The sequence below is a fragment of the Mesoplodon densirostris genome, chromosome 13 (assembly GCF_025265405.1).
Source record: "Mesoplodon densirostris isolate mMesDen1 chromosome 13, mMesDen1 primary haplotype, whole genome shotgun sequence".
NCBI classification, from domain to species: Eukaryota; Metazoa; Chordata; class Mammalia; order Artiodactyla; family Ziphiidae; genus Mesoplodon; species Mesoplodon densirostris.
Genome location: NC_082673.1, coordinates 56,345,496 through 56,369,352, shown reverse-complemented (window position 1 = coordinate 56,369,352; position 23,857 = coordinate 56,345,496). Strand labels below are relative to the sequence as shown.

Sequence of the window (23,857 nt, the reverse complement as noted above, 5' to 3'; positions counted from 1 at the left end):
CATCTTCCTTTTTTTTTTTTTTTTTTTTAAGTCAGAGCAGAGATTTGGCAGGGGATGGGGAAACTTCTACTGCTGTCAGTCTAGCAAAACAGACTAGTGGGAAATCTGCCCTGTTACTAGGTGGCATCATTCAGGATGATACTCATTAAAAGCTAATGAAAGACAAACTTTCTGGTGATTGAAAAACGAGGAGAGAGCTAGCAAGATCTGCAGCTGCCTGAATATGAGTCCTCTCTCCTTGGCCACCATGGGTCAGCACAGCTGTCTGTTCTGAGTATCAGGCGGGCTGGGAGTGAGAGTGGTCTGCTGAAAAGGCTGGCAGCGAGTCCGGGTGAGATGAGGCGGTGGACACACCTGTGAGGGGACAGCCAGGCTCGGGCCCGTGCCTGTTTCTCACAGCTGCCAGTGAGCAGAAGAAAAGTGGGGGCTGGTGGCAGCCGGCCTGGGGATGGGCCTAACAGTGACAGGACCTCGCACTTTAGTTGGAAGAACTATGGCACAAAGAAGTTTGTTCAAGCGGGTGTTCGTAACTGAAAATAGGCTGGACATTGTGGGAATCCGGAAATGGACAGTGTAGTGTAGAATAGATTGCAGTTTTTGAGTTCATTTGAAAGTAATTCCTTTGTGCGCAGTATTTTTCAAAACTACGTCATGCTTTCTGGTATTGCACGTCCACTCTGAGTCTAATAAGGCGAAGGAAATCTCACGCATGCTATTTTTATATAAGAAGGCTATGGAGGATTCTGGCATCTGTTGGTACCAGGCACTAGTCACTCAGTCTGTTAGGTCATTTATTCAGGATCGGGAGCTACATGATACTGTATGTTAATACCACATAATTTCAGAATAATGATCCGAGTGGATTAGCTACTCTGAATAACAGCATATGTCAGTCACTCGCTAACAACATCTTATAAAAAGTTCCTCATGAGCACGTTGAATTTAACAGCCACATAGCTTTTTTGTTACTTTTCCACAGGAGGTAAACCAACAGTGTGTCTTTTGTTTGGTCAGTAATTAAAGGTGCGTTTTTCCTTTTATCCTTATTAAAATTGGACTTTTTAAGACTGAGCTGAAATTTCATACTGAAAAATAAAATGTAAAGATTTACTAGCATAACTACATTATATTAATGTATATTATTCAAACCAAAGCTCAAATTCTGATCCCCAAGTTTCCACTGGTGACCACAGTCTCCTGGCTTCCCAGTAGATGCAAAGTGAGACTATCCAATCGTCATGAAGTCCCCTCAGTCACAGTTCTCTGCCTCTGCTTCCGTGTCCACCCTAGTAGTGAGTCCGCTCAGAAAGAGGTGTTTGGCTCAAGGGAAGATCGAGCCAGAAGTCTTGTTGCCTCTGAGACAGGTGGCAGCTTGGTTCAGCTCAGCGCTGAAAAGTTCTGGGAACCTTTGGGAGCACGCTCATTTTACAAGGTGGTGTTACAGATTTAATTTTGATGCCATGTTCTCTGTTAAATTAGTTGATAACAAAAACAATTTTTAAAAATTTGACTTGGTGCCATTCTCATTTTTTTAAAAAAGACTGTGGAAAATTCATTTACTGTAGGCATCTAAGTGTGAAATTTTTAGTTTGCAGTAAACTTTTACTCTAAGCTATTTTGTTTGTAAACGACACGGGCATATTACTTTCTCGTCTTTATTTTCAGTGATTTATACATATTAGTTGTCCAGTCTAAGGTGACGACATAACTCACAGACACTACTGTCTCCTCTCCCCACACCAGAAAGTTGAAAGTTTGAAACATTTACATTTACATTTGAAAGTTGATGCCTCCTTCAGAAGATAAATCTAAGCTAATAATTAGCCAATTTGGGGACTTCCCTGGTGGCGCAGTGGTTAAGAAGCCGCCTGCCCAGGCAGGGGACATGGGTTCGAGCCCTGGTCCGGGAAGATCCCACACGCCACGGAGCAGCTAAGCCTGTGCACCACAACTACTGAGCCTGCGCTCTAGAACCCGTGAGCCACGACTACCGAGGCCAAGCGCCGCAGCTCCTGAAGCCAACTTGCCTAGACCCCATGCTCTGCAGCAAGAGAAGCCACTGCAGTGAGAAGCCCGCGCACAATGAAGAGTAGCCCCCACTCGCTGCAACTAGAGAAAGCCCACGTGCAGCAACGAAGACCCAACGCAGCCATAAATAAATAAATAAACATTTAAAAGATAATAATGATTAGCCAATTTTATTTTCACTTAGTCTCATTTTATATTTTCTTTTACTTTAAATTAATAGCACTAATGAACATATTTTAAAACAACTATTAATGAAAGGGTAAGGGCAGAAGCTGTCAGCTTCTTTTATTCACTTGGTGGTTTTGCTTTTAAGTTTGCGCAAGACTGATTGTTATTAAAGTAGGCAGGGGTTTTATTTTTTAACATTTTCATAGGAGCCTTCCTATCCTTTTTTTTTCCCCCTATCCTTTTAAATTCCTGAATTTCTTCATGGGTTTTTAATTGAATTTGTACCTTTGTTTGGGAAATTAAAAATACTGTTTCAGTCACAAATCATGCCATTCTAAAATTGATGATTATGTTAAAATGTTTCTTTTTTGGTAAATTTTATTTTCTAAAGCTCATGTGGCAACTAAGGATGAAGCACTATGATCAAAATTTATTGTTGCTCTTTAAGTTTTTAAAAAACTTTTTACTGTATTTTGAGTTCATATTGTTTCATAAGTAGCTCTCAGACCATGATTCTTGTTCTATGGTGTCTTAAAAGAACTACGGATTTAGATGCCTCAAGACTAAAGTATTAGGAATCCTGTTCATTTGTAGGTGTTGCTTCATTGTTTTAAAAAATCATGTAATACAGTCTGAGTTTCATGGTTTGTGGTTTTCAGCTGACCTCTATTTTATTTTAAAACCCTTTCTATAGGTGGGCAAAGTAAATTTTGCATCTTTATGGTATGAAGATAGACATCATTTAAATTGTCAGGATAAGTATTGTGGTATCACTGCAGCAGAACATTGTATAAATGGTTGTATGCACTCAGGGATATTAGCAAGAATTATGTCCTCCCAGAGGACTTCATTCCATGCATGTTTGCCAAAGGAGTAAACTAAGGTATTTATTATCATTTTGAAGAATTTTTTGGCAAGCCATTTTTCTAAGAGAAGAATGAGTTGAGATCAAAATTAAATATATTACCAGACACGCAGAATAAACATGTAATGGAGCATGGGCCTATCCTATAGTGAAATAAATGAAATATGCTGGGTAATATCTCTGGTTTTCCCAGATACTCTCTTTGCTTTTCTTCAGTTGCAAGTGCGCCTACTTGATCCCACACACACTTTTTTCTTCTCTTAGAGTTAACAGATACGTACCACAACGTTGAAAGGGACTTTCCCTATTGCCACACACGAGCGCTGTTGTCCACAACGGAAAACAGAAGGCGCTAAGTATCCCATATTCTAAAGAGGGCCACCAATGGTTGAGACCAGGCACCTCCCTGCAGGGTTTGCTAAGAGCCCCACCATTTTTCATTCATTCAGTATGTATTTATTAGGCACCTCCTATGTTCCAGGCAGTGTTCTAGGCACTGGGGATACAGCTGTTTGCAGAAGTTCCTATCCTACTGTAATTCACAATCTGGCGGTCTAGTGGAACGGGAAGAAGGTCGCTCTCTTCTTGCTTAGATTAAAGGTGGAGGTGGGGGCACTTCCAGAGAGCCATTCATAGTGATCGGTGTCCCTACAAGAAAAGCAGACTGGCCTCTGGTGTCCCAGCCAGTTGCTTGCTAAGCTGGTTGAACCTGCAGACCCACTGATGTGCCTGCCACTAGAGCCGAGTTCAGTGAGCAAGTTCCTGGGAGTCTGGAGGGTCTATTAACATAGAGGTCTGCTTCTCTCCCAAAGACTTCTGTTGGCAGAGCCAAGGCCTGCAGAATTACTAGGGACCACGGTGTAGTGTTCTAGGAAAGAAGAGACTAGGAGACCTCTCCCCTTCCTTAGGTCCTGGTGGCCCCTGGAGAGTGTAGAAAAGAACCTCTGCAATCTCTGTGGCTCTAAAAAAGGTGATCAGAAGTCAGAATGCTACTGAGGGGGTTTCCAGGCCAGAGGAGACAATACCCCACCCAGGGAGCTGCCTCTCCTCAAGAGGGGTGAGCACCAGGGTAACACCGACCACCACATCAGAAATCCATACACACCCCTCTGCCCTCCAACACCAGGAATCAAGTCAGAGCAGGACCAGGGAAACGTCTCCCCAGCTGACAAGCAACCATTTATGTCAGAAGATCCTTCCCTCTTTCCCAGCTCCTAACACCAGAGAAGAAGTAGACCTTGAGATTGAAAAGAGGGGGGAGAGAAAGTTCTGGGTGCAGATAACATCCCTTCCCGCCAGTCTCTTGGTCTTTCTGTGCAAGCCCGTACTGAGGGGAGGGATGAGATTTATATTTAATATGAGATTGAAGTTTGTGATTGGTCTGGACTTTCAATAATGAAAAGCGACCTGGGGACTTCCCTGGTGGTGCAGTGGTTAAGAATCCGCCTGCCAATGCAGGGGACACAGGTTCAAGCCCTGGTCTGTGAAGATCCCACATGCCACGGAGCAACTAAGCCCATGTGTCACAACTACTGAGCCCTTGTGCCACAACTACTGAGCCTGCAAAGCCACAGCTACTGAAGCCCACGTGCCTAGAGCCCGTGCTCCGCAACAAGAGAAGCCACCGCAATGAGCAGCCTGCGCACCACAGCGAAGAGTAGCCCCTGCTCGCAGCAACTGGAGAAAGCCCGCGCGCAGCAACGAAGACCCAACACAGCCAAAAATAAACAAATAAAATAAATTTTAAAATAAATAAATAAATAAACTAAGAGCAATTCAGTGAAAAAAAATTTTTTTTCAAACTGTTAATCAGAATCACCGAGATAAGGAATCAAAGAGCTTTTAGAGCTAATAGAGCTTTTCCATCTGCCCCTTAATTGATCTGGAAAGATTTAATTAGTAGTTGGTTTCGCGTTACTCACATTTTGTTGCTCTGGGCCTAGAATTTTTTAGCTGCTTACAGTATAACAGAGTTATGCATGAATTAAGTTTTTCCTGATATTTTTAGCAGGCAAAACTACTTACTAGAAACTGAAAAACATAAAAGGAATGGGTGTTCAATTGCCATTGAGGAATGCAACTGAAATTTCATCGTTCTCTTTTTTTATACGGGTGGCTCAGATTTCTGTAGGACAAGATAACTATAGTAATGCCCATCAGCTTGTAGCTCATTGCTGGATCCAAGCAAAATAACACATCAAACCAACTATGGGACAGTCTGAATGGACACAGGCAGTCTTGCTTCTGTGTCAAATGGACGTCATGTTAGTTTTGTCACGGCATATCTCTTTTTATTGATAAAATTATGGCATCTATCCCAAAGGGCTATGCAGAAATGTGTTTATATTTCTAGAGAGCTGATTAAATAGAAAAACGCTTAATAAACATATACATACTTATTTCATAATACCAATTATAGCTAAAATACATTAATATATTTCAAGTAAAATACTCCACGAGGTACAATCTGGGAGGAAAGGTGGGATTTTTTAAATGTTTCCCTATTTTTAATCTATAAATAATCTGTTAAAAAAAACTTTTATTTGATAATTGGCCTTTGAAGTGCTTTTGTAGTTCTTGGGAGACCTAAGAAATTGTTCTCACTAGGCTCCGATCCGAACTTATGTGGGTGGATTTGATGTTGTCTTTGAGTGCCTGCGTAAGCACCGCCAGCTATCGGACCTAGGGTGGGTCACTTGGCCTCTGAGTGTCCTCACCTATAAAATGGAGTTGGTAATATCTACCCCATAAAGTGCTTGTTAGGATTAAATGACTTAATGGCCAGGACCTAGGATAGTGTCTGACCCCTTGTAAATGATCAATAATTGGCACTTTTCCCGTCTCCTCCATTGATAGCCACAAGAAATGATGTTCTCCCTTTTCTTTGGGAATGAAAAAATCTAAATGTCTTAAATTTACCATAGATGCTCTGAGGTTAAACAGACGCTTAATGCAGTTTCCAGTTACAATCCCAGAATATTTGTAGTCGTTCAGTCATTGGGCCATAGACAGGGGGCTCTCAGCTCAGAACAGGGTTACACGTACAGTCTTCCATCCAGATAGGTAAATAGTGTCTATTTGAGGAAGAAGGCTCTGCCAGTAGATTTAATGTTAATGTAGATTTTAAGAACGTGTACCGTGAGGAATTCAGCCTTCCTTCTATAATGTGTCAAGAGTCCGAAATTATCACTCTCTTCATTAGTTTTAAATGTATATATAGGGTTTCTTTAAGAAAGCTTCAAAGTTCATTGACTTGAGGACTCTTTTATTGTATTCTTCTCAGTGCCAGAAATTAAATCAGGAAATTCCATAATATATTGATGTTTTAATTTTTTTTTAACTTTAAGTGCTACCTATTATCCCTGTTGCTTAGCAGAAGGCCCCTTACCTGTTCATAGATATCTAAACTAATCAGTGGACTTGACTGGACTTTTGCTAGTACTTTGGTATGTCTCCCGTCTCATTGTTAGTAAAATGACTATGGCAGCCTCCATGAATAGTGTTCTGTAAAACCAAACCAGATTCTGTTCAACACAGTAAAAATTTGAGCTAAAGTGGAGTATTAGGGGGAAAAGGAGTATGTCGCTCCAGGCCACAAACAACTCAAAACAGTTTGAGGCCTGCACTGGTAAATCTTAAAAAATGCTATAGGCAATTCAGCATCAAAATTGCCATAGAAAATTATTGTTGTTAGCCATTCTGTTGATAGTTCGTATTGTTAGAATTGCTAGCAGATGGGAAAATGGATGAGTCAGGATACAGTATTAGCAATCCATATTTTTTTAATCACAGGCCACTAATAAGGTCTGTAGCATCTGTGAGATTTATTTAAACAGTTGCTAGGAAGAGTTTGTTTTCCCAGTAAACACAGCAAACCTTATACAAGGGTTTTTTGATTGACTCTTTGACTAAATGTGTTAACATTAACATGTAAGACCATTTGCTTCATTGTGATGGTTATCTCATTTGACAGACTGATTATACCAGCAACTCATAGACCCATTAAGTCTTGAACTGTTATCACATTTAAGCATTTTAAAACTTCATGATCCTGTTTCCTCTATTTTTTGAAATTAAGACTTTTTAAAAAGGCCTCATGTAATTAGGACTTTTTTGTTTGTTTGTTTGTTTGTTTTTTCGGTACACGGGCCTCTCACTGTTGTGGCCTCTCCCGTTGCGGAGCACAGGCTCCGGACGCGCAGGCCTAGCGGCCATGGCTCACGGGCCCAGCTGCTCCGTGGCATGTGGGATCTTCCCAGACTGGGGCATGAACCCGCATCCCCTGCATCAGCAGGTGGACCCTCAACCAGTGCGCCACCAGGGAAGCCCAATTAGGACTATTTTTGACAAAACAAAATAATGTAGAAATCTGAATGTTCTCCCCCTATAGCTTTTAAGATGAAATTGTTTTGGAAAATAATTCCTTCTGACTTAATTTTACTGATAGCTCTTCCTGATCTAGTCATAAGAATGTTTGCTCTTCTTGGCCATTTGAAATGACAGATAATCAGGGGGCAAGACATATTAATAAAAGCAGAGAATAAAATCAATTTCCATAAAAGGGTTTAAATGGAGATTGCATATATTGAACCATATGGACCTGAGAGAAACACATTTTGAGATCTGGGATTATTAAAAGTCATTGCACATGACTAAGTCATCTGTTTAGCAGAAACATGAACGATAAAGTTGGGTTGAGTTAAGCCTCACAGAATCTCACTGCAAAAGAGAACCTTAGAGATGATCTAGTCTAACTTCCTTATTTTAGGTGAGGAAATGAGAGCTAGCTTGCTCTAAGTTACACTCCTGGTTAATGGCAGAGACATGACCCGACCCTTAGGTCAACGCTGTTTTTTATTATACCAAGTCTGATATTCTTAATCTAGCACGGCCAGAGAGTTCAACAAGTTAAGTCACCACAGATTTGGAGGTGTGCTGCTAATAATAATTAGCAGCTTTTCAATACTTCTCATAGAGTTCAGAAATAATTCTAGGTATTAAAAGTTTGCACTGTCAGAATTATCTATGGGTTGATTTAATCTTGTTTTCTATCTTAACTTCTCACATTACAGAGTTACTTATGCTGCTGTTTTATGTAAGAGCTAGTAAGTGAGTTTTTAATCTGAATACCTATCTTGGGTTTTCTTTTTTTAAGGGATACTGAAAAATATAATGTTTTTGGATCTTGATCTGTAAACTTCTTACCTCCTGGATTAAAATGTGATAATCTAGGACTGTTATTAACAAAATGAGCTGCTTATTCAATCTGTCACTCATACACCAAACTGTACTAATTTTCAAACAAAATGTTGACTCCCATTAAAAAGTAGTTTTGACTTTTTCATTTAACTTATAAACAAGTATCCATCCACTCATCTATCTAATTATTATTCTTTAAAAATTTTGGGTTTTTCTTAGATTCTTTAACTTATTTTAAACTTTTTATAAGAGCTGAGAGATACTAGTGTACTGGCCTGAAGCTTAAAGAAGATAGCCATTCTATCTTTTGCTGAACTTCTGCAGTTTATTTCATTTTAAAAGACTGCTGTAGGGCTTTCCTGGTGGCGCAGTGGTTGAGGGTTCTCCTGCCGATGTGGGGGACACAGGTTCGTGCCCCGGTCCGGGAGGATCCCACGTGCTGTGGAGCGGCTGGGCCCGTGAGCCGTGGCCGCTGAGCCTGTGCATCCGGATCCTGTGCTCCATGGCGGGAGAGGCCGCGGCAGTGGGGGGCCCACGTACCGCAAAAAAAAAAAAAAAAAAGACTGCTGTATAGAAATGTCAAATGCGGTATTTTCTACTCACTGTGGACTTCATAGCTGAATACCTAAAAACCATTTTCCCTTTCAGTTCAGGTTGAAGACCGAAGAAGTTTCTCAGCAGCACTCCCCCAAATCTGTGGTGACTTAACTTGTTGAACTCTCTGGCCGTGCTAGATTAAGAATATCAGACTTGGTATAATAAAAAACAGCGTTGACCTAAGGGTCGGGTCATGTCTCTGCCATTAACCAGGAGTGTAACTTAGAGCAAGCTAGCTCTCATTTCCTCACCTAAAATAAGGAAGTTAGACTAGATCATCTCTAAGGTTCTCTTTTGCAGTGAGATTCTGTGAGGCTTAACTCAACCCAACTTTATCGTTCATGTTTCTGCTAAACAGATGACTTAGTCATGTGCAATGACTTTTAATAATCCCAGATCTCAAAATGTGTTTCTCTCAGGTCCATATGGTTCAATATATGCAATCTCCGTTTAAACCCTTTTGTGGAAATTGATTTTATTCTCTGCTTTTATTAATATGTCTTGCCCCCTGATATCTGTCATTTCACATGGCCAAGAAGAGCAAACTATGAATAGAAAAAAAAGTTTCTCAAGTAATGAAACAATATTGTTCTAAAACTCATCGCTTTTTCTGTGACTCTGTTCTTGAAGCAGCTGTGGGCTCTGTCTCTGCATTCGAGTTTTTCCTCTTACTTCATGGCAGCTTATTTGGTCACTTAGCCAAGTCATGTGTCCTCAATGTTTGTAAAGGTTGTCAAACTACAATATTCTTTAACTGTGTTAAGGCCTGAAGATTTAAGAATCATTGTTAGTTGTGCAAGTTATATTTTGTCATTAAGTTCAAAACTAAATTTTGTTAAATAGAATTAGCCTATAACATATAAAAGTCATTTCCAGATGAGTTATTCATTCTTGTACGTTTTTCATATACAGTAAGAACCACAATGTATGCACGTTCTAAAATTCTTTTATTTATTTGACTTGACTTACCAAATTCTAAACTCTGACAAACGTAGAACAAAGACTTGATACTCCAACACTAGTTTACTCTGCATTTATTTTGGAATTAGTCAACTGGCATATAGTTATGGTAATACAACTACTTTGTATTCCATGTAGAAAGATGGTTCATAACTAACATTTCTTTCCTGTGTATAAAAAAATGTAAATTCAAGTTGATTTACCACAAGCTCTATTAATCCATAAACATAATTCTGAAGAGATTTCCATCTTCCTCCTTATAAATATTTTCAAGAAACTTGATTTAGTGAAGGAAATTTTCATCACAGTAATACTGATTTTAGTTCAGGAAGCTCAACTTTTTCTTCTGATATTATCCTTATTAGCCCTCAGAATTGTTTTAATTTGATTAGTATTTTAAAAGGGTGATAGTGGATTATATGGTACTGTAGGGTCATTTTTATCATTATGAGTCTGTATAAATTGTTATCTCGTTTGCGCATCATTTTACTACCAAGGCATTGAGCATACTGTTTTCCAAGAGATTGAAAAAGCTGCTTCTGCCACGTTTCCCACCCCAAACCATTTTTATGCCTGTGGGAGGCTTGATAGCTACAGAAACACAGAGTGCTAAATACGATATTAGGGCTTAACTAGAAGTCAAAACTCAACCAGAAGTTCATATCTATAAATCATACCCATTTTTATAAGAAGTGAAAATTTTTACCAGTTAACCTCACTTTTTTTTAGTCTAGATGACACCGTAATCTAGAGTTACTTAGGAATATATGGATATTTCTGTTCTGTTAACAAAATAAGAAAAGCCTCTGACCACAGATGTTAAGGTTTGGGGATTATTTTCTGTTGGATATCATAGGCAGATTGTAAGATCAGGGAGAAAATCTTCTTTTCCTGGATAATCTTATCCTCATCAAGAGCTTCAGTTATAAACCAAATGCTGATGATTCCCTAAGTCTGTGTCTTCAGCTTGAATCTTTCTCCTGAGGTCCAAAACCCCAAATTATAATCCATATCTGATATCTCCACCTTGATGCCATTAACCCCCCTACCTTATTAATGGTATCAGTCTCTACCCCATGACCCCAGCTTGAAGCCGGAATCATCCTTAACCCTTCCTTCTTTCTGGCCCTTCATAATCAGTCAGTGAACAAAGAAAGCCCTATCAATTGTATTGATATTTTCAAGACTCTCCAATCCCTCTCTTCTTCTCAGTCTCCACTTGCATTTTCCTGGTTCAAGACTCATCCTCTCAGTAGACTGTTGAACCTGCTAACAGGTCTTCCTGCCTCCATTTTCCCCCCATGGCAATTCATTTTCTCTACCTGCTATTGGAGATATTTTCTAAAGCTCGTTCATATATGATCATGTTTTGAGCACCAATTATGCTCAAAATATCAAAAAATCAAGCATTCTTTCTTGTCTACAGAAAGTTTGTAGCAACACACTTAAGGCCCTTAAGTCATCTGGCTTCTCCTCTCTTTCCTCTCCTAATCCCCTCCCCCATGGATCCTTCCTACATCCCAGCAGTCAGCTGACATCTTGAAAGATGCCGGGCATTTGTGTGCCTTATTTGTCTCTGCTCACGCTGTTACCCTTCTCCCCTGTCCTGTTTCCCAACTTCTCAGCTTTCTCCTCCACTAGCGAGTTAGCTGTGCATGGACCTGTCTTGCCAGCTAGATTGCAAGCTCTTTGTGGGGTAGTGTTCTGTTCATCTCTGCATCTACAGTGCTTGGTCCGTAGAAAATATCAGTAAATGTTTTAATAAATGAATCCTCTGAAGTTCTCGGATGGCCCACCAGAAAACATAACTATGTATGTATCTCATGTAGAAGTCAGATTTCCTGTAACCTCGACCTTATACAGCCACAAATATGAAGTTAAATTTTAACACACACACACACACACACACACACACACACACAAAACAGGTATAACAAGCTTCAGCACTAAAGCCATGCCCTGTCTTTCCTACAACAGCCTCAAGCTTTCACTCAGAAGCTGTTTATTCTTATTTAGTATAATGCCTTATAGGATTGTTGAATTGCCCTTCTGGTTTGCAATAAGTGAACAGACTTGGAGTAGAGAGAGAAGGAGATCCACTCAATGATGGCAAAGAAAGGAGCTCATAGCTTTCCCTCAAATGAAGATAAAAAGCCAAAAAGAAGAGAGGAAATTAATACATGGTATAGATCAGTCATAGATATTAATAATGATGATTCATCATAAAGAAAGGTTGTTTTAGGTCCTGTATCCTCTGCTTTAGAAGGCAGCATAATCTGTAAAATACTTTATAAAGATTTTCTGTTAAAAATGGTTGAAACAGTTTTATCACTTAAAGAACTAAGATTTAGATACTTCATGAATTTACTTATATGGAACACCTAATTCCCTAACAATGCCAGCTAATGGTTCTCTAGTATCACAGACCTGTTTTTCACAAATTCTACATATTGATAATATAAAAGTCTATTAGAGAAGAAAAACTTTTTCTTCTAAGTAGCTTCTTTCTTTGAATTCGGTCCATTCCTTTGGTATAATATTTATAAACTATTGGCAATTTGCCCCAGTAAGATAGTATAAGATATTTATAAGATATTTAGTACAAAAGTTGTTTGCTTTGTATGATGTTATGTCTCCTAATTATAGTGTAACCCATTCCTTTGAGTCATTTATTCTGTATTCCTGTTTATCTACCCACCTTTGTGTCTTCATATTTAGCAGTATAGTTTAATAGTTTCTAGGTATGTGTACAAGCTCTAAAGTTTAAATATTTTTGGAATACCTGGGGTAGACATGAAACCCATGCATAAAAAATCAATTATAAAATAGTCCATGAGTCTAGAATCAAATACTAAATGGTGGTCTTTAAATTTTGAATGTTATATAGAAATTCAGAGATAAGAAAGATAACATAGGCTAAAATAGAGACAAAGTGGAATTGGATCTTATGTAGACAGCACTCAGCCTTGTCTTTCTCGGGGAAACGTGGCTGTGTGTGGTCTCTATTGGCCCTTCATCTCACTATCACAGAAAGTTTCAAGATTCCCTGTTAGCTTATTCTTTATCCCCACAGTGATTTGAACAGTAGTAATCAAATAACAGATTAATGCTTACATTAAAAATTAATTACAGAAAAAAAAATTAATTACAGGTCTTCCCTGGTGGCTCAGTGGTTAAGAATCTGCCTGCCAATGCAGGGGACACGGGTTCGAGCCCTGATCCGGGAAGATCCCACATGCCGCGGAGCAACTAAGCCCATGCGCCACAACTACTGAGCCTGCGCTCTAGAGCCCACGAGCCACAACTACTGAGCCCAAGTGCCACAACTACTGAAGCCCCTGCCCCTAGAGCCCGTGCTCTGCAACAAGAGAAGCCACCGCAATGAGAAGCCCGCACACCACAGTGAAGAGTAGCCCCCGCTCTCTGCAAACTAGAGAAAGCCCGTGTGCAGCAACGAAGACCCAACACACCCAAAAATAAATAAATAAATAAATAAATTTATTTTAAAAAACAATTAATTACAGCAGAAACTAACACACCATTGTAAAGCAATTATACTCCAATAAAGATGTTAAAAAAATTAATGAAGTATGTAATAATATACTATGCTTTCTATATACATGTATATAATAGTATATAATATAATAGGCTAGGGTTTTCTTTTTTTTTTAATGATGTTTGACTAAAAAATAACAGGACATATTTTAGATATATACCAGAACTCCTTATACACCAAAGCAAGTGGTAGTCACCTTCAGAGTCATCATCCTGGGAGCCGATGCATTCTCTCCCATAACACTGTCATTCTTATATTCTTGGAACTCCTCTTTTGCATTTCTTGTCTCTGACTCATTCTTTTCATGTCCTCAGTGGTGACAAACCTTTTTCAGTTGAGAATGGATTTGATTTGGGGAACCAAGTGTCACTTAGGGCCAGGTATGATGAGTAAGGTGGAGGATCAAGCTGAAAAATGCTATTTTTGGTTAAGATTGACATGTGACTGTAAAGTAATGAGAGTGTTTTCTGGCTTGGCTTATAAAGTAACCAAAGACAGTTCTCTTCTGAAAACAAAATACAAGCTGCAAATTTTATCATATTAAAACCGAATCTGGATTACTCTCATGTAATTTCCTGCTCCAGAGCTGATCATGGCTCCCTGAAGTCCAAACCTGGCTTTGGCTGGCTTCCAGGACCCCACCAGCTCCTAGTTTTCTGTCTAGTTTTCTGTCCTTATTAGTTCTTCCTCCTCAGCACAGCAGGGCCTCCTCCCAGGGCCCTGCTCACTGCCCTGAGGTATCCCCTTTTCCAAGGACCAGCACAGTCCCTGCTCCCTAAAGGGAATCATGTCTCCGTTAAATTTATAGCAAGGCTCCTCTCTTTTTTGTTGGGAATCTGCTTTAAAAAAAAAACAAAAAACAATGGATGCTTTTCCCAGGAAAATGTACACATGAACATGCAGAATTTTTCACATGAGAAGCTTAGTCACAGAAGTGAGTTAAGAACCTGTCAGTATAATCTGTACCACATACAATAGGGCTTAATTGTATAGGGTCTGGCATAAGTCCCTAAATATTTATAGTTGCTAATCTTACCCTTCAAGCTAATTTATAAGTTTCTAAGGCAAGGAAATAGTTTAGTACTTCTATGCTTCCCTTACAATACCTACCAAGATGCTGAGTGTGTAAGAGCAAATAGTAGATCATTTTGCTTTCACAGACTTTTTAAAAATCATCTGTCTGCCACCATTGCTTTAATAGTTTCTGAAGGAGACAGAGTGTTAGATTTTTTTAAATGTTAATAAGATAAAAAGCCCAAGTGTTAGGTTATACATTTCAGGGCATCCTATAGGCCCTGAGGCAATAACCCTAAAATGTTTCTCAGGAGATAATCCATATCTTGCTGTTTTGACATGTAAATAAATAGAGTAAAGCTCAGGATGCCACAGATCCTGTTACGTAGAACAGATTTTATCCCCCATTCACACGGGACATGAGGCCCCTCTTCTGCTGTTACACAGAAAACCAGTAAAGGCTGTGCCAGTGGTTCCCCCAGAAGCTAGCATGATCAAACTAAATCATTATAGTCCAACTGTATCATTTAGTCAAATCATATCATTACTGTCAAACTATAACATATACAGTGAACACGTGACAGGTATTTCATTTTCAAATTGGCCAAGCCCATGTCAGAACTTACACAGCACTGTTTGTATCAGGTTTGGGATATTTTGAATCAGAAATTAAAATCCCTGTCTTACCAAAATGCTTGGGGTAAAAGTATTCTAGATAATTTAATTTTCTGGTTAACCAAGTGCTTAAAATTTAAGGATTCGGTAAAACGCAGAATAGAATGGTTAATTTAACCTGTATTCAATCTTGTCACATTCTTGGGTGATCTCTGCAAGTGTTTATGATTATCGTAGCTCTCCATAGATGGCAAGGGTGTGAGAGAGTAGAGTGAATATATCCGGAATATCCTGAAAGTCTGTTTGTTGACGACGGTGGATTTGTCTTTCTGCCTTTTTTAAAACAGATACATTTTATTAGCTTATTTTTCTCATTTGTTTTTTCCTAAAAGCAGAGTTTTTTATTGTTTCGTTGCAGATTACTTGAGGTTCTTGCAAGATGTGGCTTCTTGGTTCTTGAGGGAAGGAATTCCTGTTTTAATTGTTGAGCCATATTTCAAAGATGACGTAAAGAGTTGAAATATTCATGCCAAAACTCATTAGACTTTAACCTATGGTAGATAATTTTACTATTTTAATATCTTCTTTTTTTTTCTATATCCAGTTAAAAAATCTAAGTTTAGAAGAACTACAGATGCGGTTAAAAGCGCTGGACCCCATGATGGAACGAGAAATAGAAGAGCTTCGTCAAAGATACACTGCGAAAAGACAACCCATTCTGGATGCAATGGATGCAAAGAAAAGAAGGCAGCAAAACTTTTGAATCTAATTTCTTTTCTGTTTGTTTCTATGACTATTCTGGAGACCAAGAAACCACTAAGAATTGAAGGAATATTATGATTTTTTTTAATCTCTAAGATTTGTGCTCTATGACCAGGCAACAGTCAAAAACTGATGATGGTACAAACCCAGGTAAATCCCCAAAAGACAGAACTTAATACTGTTTCCACTGTATTTTCATTCTTAAATGATGGAAACAGCAGAAATGCATTCTTCTCTGCATCTGTCAGCTGCATACTGGCACTAAAACTGTGTTGTAAAATGAAGGCTGTGTTTAGAAACCTTGAAAATCCAAAGCTATTGTTTAATTGTACAGCACAGAAGGGCTTTATGTTACAATATTCTTTATTCTCTTTTAGTAGCCTATTTATTGTATCCCTTTAGGTAAATTTATTTATTTATGCTATTTCACTTTGTTTTGTTTTTTAAGGACAAGATCAGGATAGCTTTCGTGAAGGTAGGGACATACTAATAGATGATAATGTTATACTGTTACATTATAACAGTATACCAAGTTATACTGTAAGCAGGGAGCTATGGGGTTACTTACATTCCTTGATTTCCAGGATAGTTTTCCAATAGAAGCAAAGCAATAATAGCAATAGTACACAAATGGGCCAGACATTTTTTATACTGAAGCAATAATTCCATTTTTACCTTCTGAAATTTTAATTTTTTTAATTTTTGATGTTTGGTACAAATAGGACTATATATATTTAGGTCATACAGAGCTATAATGTTTAAAACCAAAGAAATCAGTGGAACCCTTGCACAAAAAAGTATGGTAAATATTTTTAAAGAAATAAATCCTTAAGACAAATGTAATTGTTAATATTGTTTCATGTTTCATGTGTAGGTCTGATAGCTAAACTGTATCAGATTGTAATAAGCTCATCAGATTTATTTCTGTGAGTATGTGCTCAACTGTTACAGACTTTTTTGTTGATTTCACTTATTTCCTGGGAATTGGTAAACATCACGTGCCTGACGATAACAAAATAGCAAAAACATTTGTACTGAACTGTGCAAGCCTTGGGGACTGAAAAAAAAAAGATTAAAACCATTAAAAAGAAACTCATTTCTAAGCTGAACGATCATTTGCATGATTGAACCGGGACCAGTCATTTCCTAAACCACATACGGCCATCTTGACAGCATTTGTTCTTTTGTGTGTTTAATTACTATGTTTAAATCATAAAGACAAATAAATGATACTGTGCCACCCAACACATTTCATCTCTATCTTTTTTTAATACTGATGACCTGGATTCTGTCTTTTCCAGGCAAGGAAGGTATATTAGTCAGGACAGGCTAGATTATGTAGTGATAACAACTCTGAACCTTCAGTGACTTAACACAACCCAGGTTATTTGTCACTCATGTGCCCTGCTCCTGTCCTTCACACCCAGGGACCCTGCTGACAGAGCCTCCACCATCTGCAACGTTGGTGGTCACCACAGCAAGGGAAGGAGCCCTGATGAGTCTCACATTAGCTCCAGCCAGCAGTGACAGAAGGTGTGTCATCTCTGGAAACTTCTATTCCTTTTTAAAATGGCATTTGTGCCCCAGGTAATGCCTGGAGTAACATTGTCCTTGCCGTGTTAAGTCTGTACAAATAGTAAATTGTATAATTGGATATAAATTATAAGATAGTTATAAAATAGTGGTAAATATTGAAGATTTTATAAGGACTATTAAAAATGAAAACTGAATTTACAGTATGTGCTTCAGCTACATCTGTTTGGGAAAATCAGATGAGTCAATCAACTCAAACACCCCATCCCTTTTTTTCCTTTCTTAATTGTTTTTCTTTTCAGTAAACTGCCTAATACCTCGCCTAATTTGATGGCAACAAATGACTGACTTGTTATTGGCCAAGTAAAGCCACCTACATGAAATGACAAGAAATCTATGAAGGTGATTTCTCTCTAGTTTGCTAAACCAGAAAATTTATGCAAATTAAGTCAATGGGGCGTGTTAACTACTCTTACTAATAAATTCTCAGCAAGAGTCCTCCTTTTAATAAGTATCCCATGTTCCAATCATATTGTAACTTTTATGTGAATAGACTTTATATACTGTTGTTATATTTGTCTTTTTAAATATATGTATACTAACGTATGTATATGTTTATGTAACTCTCTTAATATGTATATTTAAGAGAGTTGCAAACAATGAGCATTGTTTTACTTTAGAGCCTTAGGAAGCTCCAGAACATTTCAGGATAACCTGCCTTAAAATTTTCCTATCTTCTCACTCTCTGCCCACCACCAATCAAAAAAGGGAATTTAAAATTTAGAAGAACCAAAAGCCATTAAAGAAACTTTCAAGTCTAGGTCAGCCTTGATTAATCATTATTCTTAGGAAAGAGTTTTCTAGTTATTTTAATGAGTTTAAGAAGAAGCCTCTTATTATTTTAACCTTGGTTGCTGAGAACATTCCAGAAGTAGGTAAGTGTACTTTCTGCACACCCCCGTCCTTTAATAGATACAGTATTGTAAATGTAATTGAAGCTAATGAGTAAGGATTTCATCTTGCTGAAAAGCCAGCATCATTGTATTATGTTGGCCTGTGGATGAGAAAACTTTTTCTTTGATTTAATGAACTTAGATGACTCATTTCTACAGACTTAGAATACACTTAGCTTATTTTTGCATAAATAGTTTTATGTTCAAAATATGAGCTAATTTGGCCAATATAAATTGGACAAGAAAATGTATTTACTTAAATGGTTTTCAATATAATAACACCTATTACTTGGGACACTTATTATGTGTGTCAGATACTATGCTAAACAACCTTACATGTATTACTTACATGCTTTTGAATTTCTTTCTTCTGCTTATTTATTGAATCACATCCCCAAGGTTTAAAATCACTCTCAACTCACTAAAGAATATGTAGCTTGTCTAGCGGAAATTATATAATATATTAATAAGATGTTTTTAACTTAGTCACAGGAAATCTCTTCAAATTACTGACACATTAGCATTCAATAGGAATGCTATCTTTGTTTCATATCCTGTATTTTAAAGATTAATGATTAAAGTAAATTCTGAAAGTACTAATTATAAAACATTCTAAATAAAACTTTTTTTTTTTTTTTTTGCGGTACGCGGGCCTCTCACTGTTGTGGCCTCTCCCGTTGCGGAGCACAGGCTCCGGACGCACAGGCTCAGCGGCCATGGCTCACGGGCCCAGCCGCTCCACGGCATGTAGGATCTTCCCGGACCGGGGCACAAACCCATGTCCCCTGCATCGGCAGGCGGACTCTCAACCACTGCACCACCAGGGAAGCCCTAAATAAAACTTTAAAAAAAATAATTGGAATTGCATTACATTACTAAATTTATTAAGTACAGTTAGATATTGCATCAAAATGCTATCTTGGAGTACTAGAGTACTTTTTTTTTTTTTTTTTTTTTGGTCCCAAAGCCGAGGAATCTGGAGTCTAGCGAGAGAACTACTTGTCTTTGCTGTTTGAGCAGTCTGATAAGATCTATACCCAGGGACGTTTGGATAGTCCCATGCACTGAATAGTGTCTTATCCTCCAAGGAGTCAATCAACTTCGCCCTGTTCCACGTACATACAAAACACCTTCAACCTCAGCCAACCACTTCCCTGAGTCATAAAAAGACCCCAAGAGAGAAAAAAAATGACCAACTCAATTCTTCCACCAATCTTGGAAAAACAGCCCCAAGTCCATTTTCTTCTCACGCCAGACCATAGCATTAGCCAGACTCCCTACCACTACTTTTTTTTTCACTTGATTAAGCTCCCTAAATTAAAATTCTGATTTGCTGGGTCACTCTTCAGTTCACAGAACTTCACCCACCAAGCTGAGAATGAACTCTGCCTCCTGCCGTTCAAGACCTGCAACATGTCCCAACCTACAGGACCTCATCTTGCCTTACTGATTTCTTTGAGGCCTTTCTTCCACCAAACCAAACTGCTTCCAAACTCTATTATAATTATTTGATCTCCCTTATTACTGGATTGTAAGGTACCTGAAACCAAGAAACTTAGTGTTTATCCATCTTGTTTCCCCACAGTGCTTCCCAGGATATTAGACGTGCTTGGTAGTAAATAAAGTTTCATGACCGCAATTAGCTCAAATAACAAAATTGTCATCATTAATCATATAGGCTAATCCCTTTCCTTACATCCAGGTAATCATAATAAAGAGAACAATAATATCAACACGTTTTTGAGCATCTATTAAGCCATGAACTTGATATATTATCTCAAACCTTCACAAGAAGGTACATAGTTTTTTTCCTCAGAAAAGACAGGATTGGAGAGATTAAATGAGGTCGTACGCTAGTCAGTGCCAGCATGAGCTTTAAACTCCCGTCTGTCTCCAAAATCTTTGCTTTTCCCACTAGACCACATTGCCTAATAAACACAGCAGGTCTGGCTTTAGAATTGCTGGACAGGGTTGCTAAGCCTGCCTGCTGATCTCTCTTGTAAGGACAGGACCTTGTTAGCTGATTTGAACCTTTTCTCCATTTCATTGGAAACTACATTTTCCGAAACGGCACCCTTTCTATGTGTAGGGGAAAAAAGCAGGGTGCGTATACTTAAGTTTCCAAGATGACTTATACAAAAATATTTTTTTCCTTCATTGGAATATATCTGGAGTTTGTGTGCCTTAAAAGCTGTTTTGTAAACTAAAACATATCATATTCTCCCCTTACCAAAGTCTGTCTCTGGTAATGAGTACTTTAGAGAAACATTAATCAGCATAGTGGAAGGTGGAAGGCCTCAGAAACTAAAGTATGTGGGTTCAAGTCCCAGCTCCTCCTTTATACTTTTATTGCCCTGGGCAAGAATAACCATTCAACCAATCTGTGTTTCAACTTCTTTATCTGTAATAGTGCAGCAACTGTGAAAATCAAATGTTCTAGTACATGTGAAATATTTAACAAAGTTCCTAGCATATGGCATGTAGATATTAGCTTAAAAAATAAGCTTTTAACCCTTTCCAATTTATACATTGTTTTTAAAAGAATAAAGCAAAGGGCTCTGTTCTTCATTGATAAACAAGTTTATTGTAACTTCTAAAGTGCATTAGAGTCTTCTAGTACCCAGATGCGCCTTCCATCAAGGGGCTGGCCTGCTCTCAGGTAGTGATTTGCACTGAGGAAAATCCTATTCAATCTTCTAAGTATTTCCTTTCTACCTAGAGCAAAGTAAGTAGGTTAAGCTCAACTCCCCACACCGCCACCCCTTAAGACTATCCTTTCTATTTTAGGGATACTAAGGCTAACGTCTATGGCCCCATTTGTGAAGAACCATCAGGAAAATTTCAAATATATGCTTCTAAAGTTTTGCTTCAGTAAAGTTTTAGCATTCTGGTCCTTAAAAACATGAATCATGTAATTGACTTGGTTTCCCAATTTGCTTTGGTCCCAGGAAGTTCAAAATCCAATTTAGAGTTAATAATTGTATAGGATTCTACGATCTACATGCTTACATTTCCCTGATCTTATAAAAACTGAAAATATTTTTTTAAAGGAAAAGAAAAGAGATAACCTGGAGGTATGAGTCCTTCCACTGTACTTAGAAGGATCTGGTTCCCTATCATGTGTTATTTTTATGTCTTCTCATAGGGTTTGTGTGCGTGTCAAATATGGTGATATGTGTCAAGGGGATTTGCTGGTCAGGCCCTTGGCCTAGGCCCCTGATGGAATCTTTCACATGTGAGTATCACCACCTGAGGAGAAAGGATTCTCTAGGGTATGAGGTTCCTGGGTTCTGAGATAACCACTATGCTTCCTCTGGGGGGGAGCCAAGAGAGAGAACACCACATGCCCTTGGCCCTCATGCCTCCTGTCTTCAGCAACCTGTTCAAATCACATTTACAGAAAACTGAGTTAGACTGACCCAGCAAGCACCATGCCTTCCAAACCCTGGGTCAGCCAGCAGATCAGAATCCCTAAAAAAGCTTATCTATCTATCAGTATTTTCCCATTTGTATTGTTCTATCCATAAGCCACTTTATAGTCTCAATGAAGAAAAAAAGAAGTAGAAGAGAGCAAAGGGAAATAGGTTTTTTTAGCATGATAGAAATGACAGTTGTAACCAAAAATTACAAAATAGTGTCATACCCTACATTTCCACAATAGAAAAACAAGTATTCCATTTTATGAGAAAGCACTAAAAGCTAATGAGTTCTACAATGTTTCTAGTAGAAAATTCAGTGCCTGCCTGTGTTTAAACCAAGCAACTAGTTGTCTTTTAAATTTTTACAGAATTTTTCCAGGGTGAACTGTAAGTAGTTGAGTGGAAGCTAAATAAAACCTGATACTAAAGCTCTCAGCTTTTAAAATATTCTCTTTCTAATGTTCCAGTGTATACAGACCATGCTGGATGGGGGCAGTTCTGCAGCTGTGCATGTTTTCAGCCTTTCCATTTACCCATGACACGTTTCTTTCCTATTTAAAAAGAAAGTATTCTTAGCAAAAATTTTCAAATGAGAAGACATAATAGCACTTGGAACCAAAACGTCTTTGATGTTAAAAAACAAGACGCACGGAGGAATCTGAAATGTAGAACTGCTTCATTATTAATGCATCAATGTGCAGATTCATGAGTTCATTCTCTGTTGAACTTTCATAAAGTTTATAGAAGTTTTTTCTAAAAGCACACCAGCTGATAATCATAAATCAGTTTCCATGCTTAGAATGTGGTCTTTGAAAATTATGCCTGATATGAATGGACTAATGAACCTGGGCCTTAAGTTTCAACAAGGCTTTTCGGTTTTGAGGCTATGTTATTTGCTTTAACAAGTGAGTAGTGATTTGGGGTATGATTCAGAATTTGAATGTGGTAGGCAATCACAGAAGTCCAAACAATGTTTTTAAAGTACATAAGGCAAAATTGTTTCACACAAATATGATGAGTTACTAGTTTTTTATGCTTGTTCAATGACTCCTGATGTCTTACCAGTTCCCCTGACATTTATCCAAAGCAATGATAGCAATTATATATAATATATACAGATATACACAATATTAGTCTATGGTAACCATATCTAACTTGGCTGAAAGGAAGCAACATCTTCTTCTGGCAGAAAAGACCTATCCCTACTCTGTCCAATCTGAAGCAAATTCATTTCTTTAGTTCTTCAGGTTATTGTAAAAACACATGAAAGCTTATCTCGTCTGCAGGTTGGAACTCCTCAAAGGTAAGTATCTTTGACGCTATGCCACTGACTTGCTGCATGACCTTCGGTGAGTCATTTAACTTCCCCGTAAGTCTCATCTTCTTTGTCAGAGAAGGCAGCCTCAGAGGGTTGTGAAAATGAATGTGACACACATGTGAAGCCCTTAGCACACTGCCTCACACCCAGGGAGCACCGGCAACTAGCACTTTCTTTAACTCACCAACAAACATCTATTGAACACCAACTCCGTGCCAGCTTCCGTGCTAGGTGTGGAAACACAGGCGACCTGGCTCCTGCCTGTGAGCTGGTGCTTGTCCCTGGTAGAGGGCAGAGATACCTGAGTGCGGTAAGTGTGATAAGAAATATAAAAACAAAGCCCTGTGGAGTAGGATGAGGAATGCTTCACTGAAGGGATATTTGAACTAGGCCTTGAGGCTTGGGAAGGCGGGAGAGAAAAAAGGGCACTGTGGGGAGGGCAGAGCAGATGGAAAGGCAGAGAGACAAGAAAGAATATTTGGTATACCTTCCAGAGTCGAAGAAAGTTTGTGATGCAATGAAGGTGTTTAGTGAAAATGCATTGAGGATCGTTTGCCTTTTTTTTTTTTTTAACATCTCTATTGGAGTATAATTGCTTTACAATGGTGTGTTAGTTTCTGCTGTATAACAAAGTGAATCAGCTATACATATACATAAATCCCCATATCCCCTCCCTCTTGTGTCTCCCTCCCAGGATCATCTGTCTTGCTTGCTCTCTCTGTCCTGCAATTTAGGAGATCATGTGGTCTGTTTTGGTTTGGGTTTTGTTTTCCCAAATCACTGTATCTTATCTAGATAAATTAATTCCAAGTAATATCTGGCCTATTTCCTGGTACCTGTGTCTCCCAGTCACACTCAGCTATACTCATT

General features: G+C 38.4%; 1 protein-coding gene across 1 annotated transcript in view; it reads left to right on the top strand.

Moving 5' to 3' along the window:
- Positions 1-17,009, top strand: part of STK3 (serine/threonine kinase 3) — a 310,727-nt gene extending 293,718 nt beyond the window's left edge. The window contains exon 11 of the mRNA XM_060115637.1: positions 15,607-17,009. Within this exon, the coding sequence (XP_059971620.1) occupies positions 15,607-15,765 (159 nt within the window). The 3' untranslated portion in view covers positions 15,766-17,009. The remainder of the gene's footprint in view (positions 1-15,606) is intronic.
- Positions 17,010-23,857: the final 6,848 nt, after the last annotated feature.